This window comes from Lachnellula hyalina, assembly GCF_007821495.1.
Source record: "Lachnellula hyalina strain CBS 185.66 chromosome Unknown contig00041, whole genome shotgun sequence".
Taxonomy (NCBI): Eukaryota; Fungi; Ascomycota; class Leotiomycetes; order Helotiales; family Lachnaceae; genus Lachnellula; species Lachnellula hyalina.
Genome location: NW_022157155.1, coordinates 177,325 through 187,754, shown reverse-complemented (window position 1 = coordinate 187,754; position 10,430 = coordinate 177,325). Strand labels below are relative to the sequence as shown.

Below are 10,430 nucleotides of genomic sequence, written 5' to 3'. Positions count from 1 at the left end.
CGGAAGAGAAAAACATATGTCGGGAAATTTTGAAATCATATCATAAACTTGAAGTGAAGTTGCTTATTGAGAGCTAATATTGTGGGGAAGTTAAAGTCTATATCACAAGGAGAAATGGAAACTGTATTGGGTTGAGAAAATACTCTATGGTTTTGTGTTAGAACAATTTCGGAAAGTTTCTACTGAAATCATCGCGCCCTGAAACGAGATGATCTCCCCCTGTAGGCGACTTAAGCCACTGTAATTACTGATTCTTGAACGGATCGTTGGCCGGTCCATTGTCAGGGATAGCATCATTATCCGTTCCAGCAATCTCTGGAGGTACGTAACCATCACTGACGCATGCAGCACCGTTTGCAACGATAATGCCATTGCAAGTTCCAGTCGAGATAGCCTCCGCCATGCACTTGTGATCGTGGTCGAGGCCTGAGAATGAAACTCCCCATCCGAAGATTATGTCGAAGTGCAACTGGAGTCCTGGATTCATCACAAGCTGCCAATTATTATCGCCGTCGAGTGAGTAGGCACAGCCTCTCAGCCTTCTAGGCTCTGTCAACAGCCTGTAGCTCGTTGCTAACCTTCTTTTAGTAACTCCTGCCGACTGTTCAAGCAGTGACCCACTGGCCTAGGTGATCATAAAGTATGTATCTTCTCAGCTTGGGCGTACCTCATGTAGGTTTCTTGTCCGGCTTGCGGAAGCGTCCCTGCAACCAACAGCGATACATCTTCAACTGCTTTGCCCTATTGACAAGTAACCTCCTATCAACCCCCATATCCACAACTTCAAACCTCTCCTTCGCAGTCCAAGCCTCCACCAGTTCGTCCCTCTCAAAGAAATAAACCCTTGTGCCATCCCCACGAATATAGAAATTCTCCTCCAAATACCTTCCTTTCTTGAAGCGCACTTGAGCCAAGTCCCCACGGCCGTAGTCCCGGAACAAAACTTCGCCGCCCGGTTTCAGCACTTTGTGGATGTTTTGGACAGCTTGATTCCATTGTAAAGGCGAGAGAGCGGAGAAGATGAATATCATGATCACAACATCCACACTCTCCTCAACAAGGCCAGGTGGTAGTTCAGTGCCAGCGACATCCCAGACATCTGCTTGGATATTCTTGGTATCATATGCTTCATTTGCTCGTATAACTTCCACGGAATTCTTTGAGAAATCACAGGCATGAATTTTCAAGCCGGGATTCTCATTGTGAGCAAGGATAGGGTATGCAGTATTGCCAGCTCCTGCACCTACTTCAAGGAGCGTAATAGGACCTGCTGATGGCTGGGTAATGGTGGACAGCACAGGAAATTCTTGCTGCAGCCACTTCCGGTCCTTAAAGAAGTTTGCGGTGTTGTTTTTGTAGAAGTTGTTCCACCATTTTGCGGGGTCGGAATTGAATCTTGCTTTGGGATTGTCAGTACAGATCCTGACATGAAAGTGAACGTAAGTGGGGTATTGAAAGAGCAATTCAGATAGGAGCGAAAGACATTGCGTGTATTGTTTCGTTCATTGGTAGTAGCCTCAGATGAACTATGCATAATCAAATCATCAGGATGCAGGGGAAGGGAGTGCAACAGTATGAACAGGAGAAGCTTACTTTTGTCAAAATCCGAGACGGGAGCTTCGCGCTGCTTGGCGTATTGCTGTTCTGCATACTCTTTGTAAGTATCGTCAGTCTCTACATGATCCCATGCATTGAACTCGAAGACATTGTCTTCCTGATTGAGATAACGAGAGCCAAATTGAAAAGGGTCGCTTCTCTTCAGGTTGTTCTCTGGATCGTGCGAGCGATGGGGAGCAACTGGTTCTGGAGGCTCAGTTGCTGCGGGTGAGTCCTTGACTGTTAATGCAGAGAGGTCCTGGACCAGAACAGTCTCACCGTTACTTGAACTCGACTCCATGTTTGATTCTATGGGAACGTAGAACTTGGGAGACCGAGTTGCAATGTTTGTGGTTGTCGAGGTGGGAAATTCTTGAAGGTCGTGAGAAAAAAAAAGTTGTGTAGGCCGTGAAAGGCGGTGAGGACTTTCTGCCAGCGCTAACTGGGTGCCTGAGATTTTGGAAGCTAAACCTCGGTCGAATGCCTTTTATATGAATGACGGCACGAATACTGAAAACGATCCACTTGTTATTTTCTTTCTCTTTAATCGTTATGCAGTTTGGACATTAACAATAATTTCTTAAACTTTGTTTTTTCTGCATTGAAATTCCTTCAATTGCTATCACAGGTAACCTCCAGTACCTTCATCATGTCGAAAGTCCTCCGAACCCTTCGACCGCAACCAATACTCCACTCCCTACGACAACCTTCAGCTTCCCAGAGTTTCTTAACCCTCCCAGGAACCGAAGCCCAAACCCTCACAGCAACCCGCATCCTCCCCTACAACTCCAAAAGCCTCTACACCCTCATCGCAGACATTGACAGCTACTCCAGCTTCCTCCCCTACTGTCTTTCCTCGCGCGTCACAAAATGGTCCGCCCCCGACAAAGACGGCAAACGCTGGCCCTCAGAAGCAGACCTGAAGGTCGGCTGGGGCGGCTATGAAGAAACGTTCACATCGCGTCTATTCTGCGTACCTGGTTCGATTGTTGAAGCTCTTGGGGGAGAGGCAATAACCAGTCTTCCAAGGGCAGATTTAGAGCACCATAAAGAGACGCTTGATAGTCCGGCGATAGCAAATGGTATTTTCCAGTCGATAAATACGCAATGGAGTGTTAAACCGTTTCATTATAAGCCACCGACGGGACGGCCACAGACAGATACCACGGAGGAGCCGGCGAGGGATCGGACGGAGGTTCATCTTAGTCTTGAATTTCAGTTTTCGAATCCCTTGTATGCGGCACTTAGCAAGGCGGTTGCGCCGAAGGTGGCGGGCATTATGATTGAGGCGTTTGAGGTTCGGGCGAGGAAGCTGTTGGATGGAACGGGGGCGACGGTTCATAGGGATAGGATGGAGTCACGAATGTAGGGAAGCAGACTGGTGCTTGAAGATGGCGGATAAAAGGCGTTTTTGAGACATCTTGGCATATAGATGGAGTCTTCAACACTGGGATATGTATCAATACTTGTATTAGACGCCTGTATGATTTATGTGTCGGATGCTCTTCTGTTGGACACTCATTCGAGCGAAACTCCGATTGCTGAACTATTCTCCAGATCATTCTCGAGATCATTTCAGGTCGTCCTTGCCTTTGGAACAGTTCAATTCCGCAGAGACCTCAATCTTTCAGTGCTGTTTCTTTCATCGTGGCCATGTTTATTCCATTTTATGCTATTATACACTCAAGTGAGAATGTACCACTTGGTCCAATGAATTGTTCCATCGACACCTACACATATGAACTCATTAACAACAACAAGCCTTTCCTTGAAAATAAGTGTCTAGATGACAGTACACGTTTTCCGGCTTCCTTCTTATCCCCACTGTGTGCTCCTAGTTAGGAAGACATGCTTGCTTCTAGCCGCGCAGGGCGTTTTCAGTGGCCTCTCTCTGCTCGTCTGCTCGTCATCTTCAGGTCACAATAAGTCCCCAGTATGTTCTTCCTCAGATGATGCCCCTTGTGGTAGAATGTAAGACAGATCCCGCCACAGTTGGAAGGTCTGCCCCGGACAGTTTCTCATTGCTTTTATAGGTCTTACTAGGCCTAGATATATGTTGGAATAAAAAAGTTTATTTCAAAAATTCACTGGCGGAGAGTATAATGGATGGCTCGACGGAAAATTTGAAAGAAAAATGTTCTTAGCATAACCAGCACCGTTAGGCTTAGTCCAGTGCGCTCTGAAGGGTTGTGAGCGGCATGGAACTCTAAAACAAAAAACAAACAAAAACTTACAGTTACGGCATTCTGCAAAATGTCCCTATCAAGCTTTTTATTCTTCCTTTTTGCCCTCCGGGCTCATAGCGGATCTTTCTAGGAAGGCATGTTCTGTTCTCTTTTGTCACTTATATTCACCAGTGAATGAAGTCGTCCTAGAGGCTTAACCGCTTAATTCCGTGCCTTCACATACCTGTGAAGTGCCACCAAATGATGTGCAAGCGAAGATCAAATATAGAAGCAAGTGATCAATCTATTTGTGCTACAGAGTCGGATGAGGCGTGGGCTGACGGATTACAATCAACCATTCTCTATGATACAAGTGATATCTATCGCACAGCAACGAAACCTCCATCTACAGGGAACAATTGTCCAGTCATCCAGTGCGAGGCGTCACTCGCCAAAAACACCATAACGGGGGCTAAATCCTTTGCTGGATCTCCCAAATTCCCACCCAGGGGGAATTGTTCCTTCAACTGCTTATCGTGCGCTACCAACTCTTCAGGACTCAAAGCATTACGGAAACCATAATACATAGGAGTAGCCACATAAGGCAAGACTGCATTAACCCTGACACCAGCTGGACCCCACTCTCTTGCCACACTACGAGTCCAGTTGTGGACGGCGCCTTTGGTCATCCCGTAGAGGGTATTGCCAGTTTCCGCCGTCAGTCCAGCCTCAGATCCGAAATTGATAATAGCACCGCCTTTCCCACCCTCTTTCATAAGCTGGTAAGCGGCTCCATTCGTAAACAGAGTCCCGTATAGGTTGATTCTCGTAATCCGCTCGAGGAATTCTTCATCAAAGTCATGCGAAGGCGCGTGCTTTTGAATGCCCGCGACATTGACCATAACATCGAGGCCCCCCATCTTTTGGGTTGCTTCGGCAAAGGCAGATAGGACTGCTTTCTTGGACCCAACGTCTAGAGACATGTATGAGACTGATCCTGGCCCTGTTGATGTGCACTCCCCAGCTACTTTGGTTCCGAGTGAGTCTTTTATATCCATGGATGTGACGGTTGCTCCCTCGGCGGCGTAGGCACGCACGATACTCTCGCCTATGCCCTGAGCACCACCCGTGACGATAATCCGTTTCGACTCGAGCTGTTTGAAGAGGGGCGACTTGGCGGAGAAACATCGAGAGTGAGGTTTGCTGGTTTTAAGTACTCCGTTGTTTCGGAGGGCCATTCCGATGGAACGTCTCGCGCAGAGATTGATTGGGACTGTGTTTCGTAAAAGGCTCGCCATAGTGAATATGATAGAAAGAAGTGACAATTTCAGATGATTGAGACTGGGGAAGGAAGGGTATTATTATAGTCATATAAAATGTGGGTGGTCGGCAAAAGATACCGTTGAAACTTGCGGAGGATGAACTTGCTAGCTTCATCACCCCATGACCTTCATAATGTGGTGGTCCAAGCATTCCCCCCACACTATTTCTGGTGTCGCTATTCAGAGCACCAGAAGTGTATTCGGTAACACGCAACAAAGTGTAACAGATGACTGGCCTAGGCTGTATGTCTGAATGGCGAATTTCTAAACTATATATATACAATTGTAAAGGAAGTATTTCGTATTATAGTTACAGTGATATTAAACCGTGATTGCCAGGTAATATAAACATATACCCCTGATGCCTCCGTTTTTCAGGTAAATTCGGAATACTCCGTGACTTATACGTTTATGGAGTACCCCATATTGACTATGCCCCCTGATAGCATTCCCGATTAAACTATACGAGTATTTACTGGGAATATTCTCACAAAGACTAATCAGGTAGCAGCTTCGTCCTCGCACTCGCATTCGCACCCGTATAGCAATATGCAGGTGCCTGGTAATCGTCTGGTAACGAGCGTCTGGTGGGGCGTGCTAAGCCTATTTAGTACCACCAGACGATTATTGGTTTGATGCCTCCACCCTTTTTATTTCCTTGAGATTACCGAAAGTTGTACAAAGTAGCTGCTTGTTCTATCTCGCTTTCGAATAGAATCTGTTATTATGCTTCCAAGCTTCAAAATTCTAGAGCTTTTATCAACTTTTGATTTACGATAGATCTTACACCTTTCAAAAAGATACTTATAGAGCTCAAGCCTATAGGCATTGAACGCCAGGCGTTCTGGACTAAGGTACCTACTTACTAGGATATTTTATACTATGGTTCAACCATGTAGTGTAGTCCAAGTTTTCTCTACACTTCGGGGGTGTTACTATTCAGAGTGTAACAGATGATTAAGCGCACCGACTGATTAGCATTTGATCACAGTGACCAAGTGATGGATACCCTCTTCTGCGATACAAAGTATCAGAGTTGTGAACAGCAGGGGCAACGGATTGCTGATTTTGCCGTCTGTATATTTGCCAGATCTATCTTTGACGCCTCGACTGCCTGCGTGTAATGTGTCCAACTGACAGTCTCCAGAAACGGTAGCTATCAGTTCCTACACACAGACCCAGTTGGTAGCGTCTCATCGTAAATCTGAGTCCTCGACTCGTACAGTAATCTCCCCCATTAGATAAGATAAGCGATAAGCTTCTATGTACCCCGCATGCTACAGTGCAAGGATCGTATCACCACGTGTAATTTAGGCACGTGTCGCCTTATTTGTAATACCATGGCCCATAGTATCTATTTGGAAAAGTAGTTATATAAGTAGGTAAATCTTATAATACGCATATAAATATTCTAGTGGAAAGGGAAGCTCATGTGCTATAATACTTCCTTGCTTTTTATAGCAATTACATAGGTCATAACTCCTGTTAATTGGAGAAGTGGAGAGTCACATGGGGAACGCCAAAATAAAATTTACAACTATACATAACCCTAAGGATAATTACCCATAGCATGATACCACTGCAAAACACCCCCGATCAGAAATAACCAACTCCCCCAAAAGCTCGCTAGCGCTGCCTGCAGCGAAGCGTCCGTCGTTCCAACAAATGGCAAAGCCCCAGCCAATGTAAACCCGATTGACCCAACCATGTTGGTAAGCCCAACATACCAGTCAAGTCTTGTCAGTGAGGGTAGAAACCATCTATCTTGGCAATTAACCATCTGCAAGAGCCCAGCGATGGTGAAAAGCACACCTCCGAAAGTTGCGGGGAAGAGACTGGCGCCGTAGTACTGGGGGATGTTGGAGAAGTCTATAACACCGGGAACTCCGGTTATGGATCCGATGAAAAAGATGATGGTGCCGATGAATTGAATGAAGCCGGCGAGAAAGACGAGGTCGCTGTGGTAGGTTGAGACAAAATGACGCATTGTGGGCCACCATATGAAGGAAGGACTACCTAGTAAGGCCATGTGTGTTGCCGTGGAAGAAGTCGCAATGGTCGCAGTGGCTTGGCGCTTAGGAACAGAAAAACGGTGCATGGGAAAAAGAGTGTTGTCTTGGTCATGGTCGCTTGTGGTTGGTGAGTATGGTAGTGATGTAGTTGCATCCGACTTCTCTTTTCTAGGCTCCGACATGTCACCAGCATCAACAGTTAATCCTTCAGTAACTATAATTTGCCCTCGTTTGTAGTTCAGTCCCTCGAGCAGCCCTGAGTAACCACCAAGCACAAAGAGAATTCCGCCAAGCAGCCCAGTAATAGGCGTCGCATACGAGGTTTCTGTGCTGAAATTTGTTTCGGGGGCAATCAATGGCAGTACTAGAAAGAAGCCATTGATGACAAAGGCCGCTGAACCGAATGTGAAGGTCACTCCTACCATCCAACTCATGTCTCTCCAGGGAAATTGAGTGCAAATTTGTTGGATGCGCCGGAGGAAGCCCGAACGTTGCATTGGAGGAGGTTGATGTTGATAGGAAATTTCAATTGTAGAACCCGCTGCGAAGGACTCCGTGGAAGGGACATGAGGAACTCGATGACCCTCTTCGACTGAAATGTTGGGCCGCTGCGTAAATCGTCTTTCGTCAGACGTATCCAGACGATTGAGGAAAGACATTCGATGTGGATGATTATGGATAATTTGGGTTTCCATTTTCGTTGAGCGCAGGAGAAATTACTGGAAGGTAAGATAAGTATAGCTAAAATGAGGAAGTGGGAGATTTATCTCATTTATAAAACTCCAGGAGTCTGCTTTTAGGCGAGTTTGTGCAAGAAAATGGTCATGAAATTAAAGCTAGTGAGCGTCTTTTTTGCTATCTTTGAGTTAAGGTATAAATTCGAGCTTCATGGGACAAGGTTCTTCGGTCCAGATCAGATAAACCCCACGCACAGCGCAGACTGTGATTCCGGGAGAGATTTCTGAAAGCAGATCTCATTGAAGGCTCTTGGCGCCAAGTCTGTGCGTAAGACAAGTAGCGAAGAAAATGCCATTACGAGTAGAAGTAGCAGCTAAGGAGCCTAGTCTGACATGTAGCGGGCAGAGCCTGCAAGGATATTCCACATGTACTAGATTATGCCAGGGAAGTATCGGCTTCTAGAAGGAATCTGCAGAAAGTCAGGCTCGGATAGCCCGTCGAAGCATCTGCGGAAGCTGGGTTGATGTACCCCGATAGAAAAGAACGGACCGGATCGTAACAAAAGCTGCATTTCGATTTGCATTGGCGTATCCGAGGGCCCGAGGGGGTGGGATGCATCATGTCTGAGACCTGTGCTCCATATATTGTCGCGGGATGATCGTATTATTACCAGGAAACAAAGCTACTGAACAGAAATGCATACGAGGCTGGCTAACAATGGTCGTTGTCCAACGACCATTCGTGATTTGATGCCCGCCACACAAGGCGGAACGCGAACGTTACGCAATATGATCGAAAGAAGCACCAAAACCAATTGCGCAAGGATCAGCCTTGCCTGTAGATTGAGGTGGTGCGACTGAAACAACAGGGTCATATTCTTTCCCGTAGCCTCGTTTCTAGCTGACAATGCCGAGAATATTACGTTTGCTGACCTTTATAGGCTAGGGCTGCCCGAGGATAACCCATTGTTTGAGCCGTTAAGTACCGCATGGTATATGTATGCCTCGGAACCGCTGGAACTGAGATTTTAGAGGTACAATAAAGGTCTAAGCGTGGCTCATGCTGCGTGGACGAGATATTAAAAGGGCCGGAATTATATCATACAACTTTCGAGGTCCCATTCCAGGCATCAAGCTGAGCATACTTCTCTATAACTCAACGACGTGGGCTAACGCTGGAGCGACAGTCAATAAATGGCATGTACCGGCATTTCCCTAGCAGCAGAATATACCTTCTAAGTCCTGCACTCAGCCTCGATGGAATTTAGCGATTGTCCGTTTGGAGTGAGACTTCAGGCAAGCTCGCTCACCAACTACTAGGATGGCAAAGAATCTTATTGGTTTCAGACGACGCTACCAAAGCCCCATTTCTTATTTTACCACATAAGTGGAACGCATCGCCCTGAGCCATTGAGGAAGTACCTCCGCTTCTTTTGAGCTTGAGATTTGTCCGGTATGATGTAAATCGACGACGAATGTTTAGGCATATTTCATCTCTGTAGTGATGGTAAGGGATTTCGTTCCATCTCTCTTTCTTCAAGTGTGTTTCTCATAGATGGCATCAGGAACTTCGTTGAAGAAAAGACGGAGTAATCCGGGGAAAGGGATCATCAGTCCAGTGAAAATTTTGCCAACTCCCATGACAAACTCGCCAAGACGCGAGATTTGTCAAGACTGGTGGGCAGTGCTCCAAGTGCTTGTCCGGCCTTACAGATCGATCTCATTCCGTCATAGATTGTTTTTCTAAACATGTGTCTCAGCGTGCTCAAAACCGGAGCTGGGGAATGATTTATCTCCAGCCCAATATAAAAACCCGAGCGGGGAGCCCGCCGCAGCGCTCTTGATAGCAAGGTGGAGTATCGTCGTGCCAAACTCAACATTGCTGCTGTGAGTAGAGGATTCGCAAAAAGGGGGATCAGCATACCACTATGCCGAAGGGTGCAAGGTTGATGAATCCAGGGATGTAATTCAAAAGAGTAAGAACCTCACCTTAGAATAATTGAGGATCGCATTTTTCAGAAGGTAAACGCTGACTAAGGGTAGATAATACCCGCACGTGATGCTGTACCTTCATCAGAACTTTTTGCCGATTGTCTTCCCCTTCCTCTCTTACATAAGCCCTTTTGACATTTTGTCTTATTCTCGGCCATTGGTTTCAATTTTCTCGATGTGTTGAGATAGTTCTCCTGTCTATCAGAGGTACCACGTGATGCGCCAATTTAAGCCGCACCCTCAAAGTATGAGGGTAACATTCCTCCGATGATTTCTTTGGCTCCTCGAAACGCCAAAAGTGTTACAACCGTACAAGTGATACGATTTCGTGCCGCTTCTGTACACATGTACATGATTCGAAGGCCATCTTGTATTGTGTCAAATCAGATGGCTAGAATACCTCAGCTGCGGCTGAATCAGTGAATCTGGAACACCAGATTCCAAAAATAGGACCCAAAAAGCGGCAGAACGCGTGAATAACGCCCAATGATCTCCGGCCGCCGATATGGAGGCTGGACTCAATCTAGAATATCAATAAGGCGCTCTCAAAACCCCGCGCCCCGCACCTCCATTTTCCTCGTTCCTTCTCTTCATTCCAGCATTAGGATTGCCTATTATTGTTATACTGGAGATTCCAATACAGGTGGATATCCCATACACCCCCAC

The 10,430-nt window shown here is 46.4% G+C and overlaps 2 protein-coding genes across 2 annotated transcripts; one reads left to right on the top strand and one right to left on the bottom strand.

The window, feature by feature from the left end:
- Positions 1 to 244: 244 nt before the first annotated feature.
- Positions 245 to 1,897, bottom strand: ABP140 (tRNA(Thr) (cytosine(32)-N(3))-methyltransferase; the record flags this gene model as incomplete). The annotated part of the gene is made up of 4 exons (XM_031148098.1): positions 245 to 625; positions 668 to 704; positions 757 to 1,399; positions 1,594 to 1,897. 4 exons carry the CDS (start codon positions 1,895 to 1,897, stop codon positions 245 to 247), a joined length of 1,365 nt encoding a protein of 454 aa, XP_031006628.1.
- Positions 1,898 to 2,245: 348 nt separating this feature from the next.
- coq10 (Coenzyme Q-binding protein coq10, mitochondrial) lies at positions 2,246 to 2,965 on the top strand (the record flags this gene model as incomplete). The annotated part of the gene is made up of 1 exon (XM_031148097.1): positions 2,246 to 2,965. One exon carries the CDS (start codon positions 2,246 to 2,248, stop codon positions 2,963 to 2,965), a length of 720 nt encoding a protein of 239 aa, XP_031006623.1.
- Between the last annotated feature and the right edge of the window lie 7,465 nt (positions 2,966 to 10,430).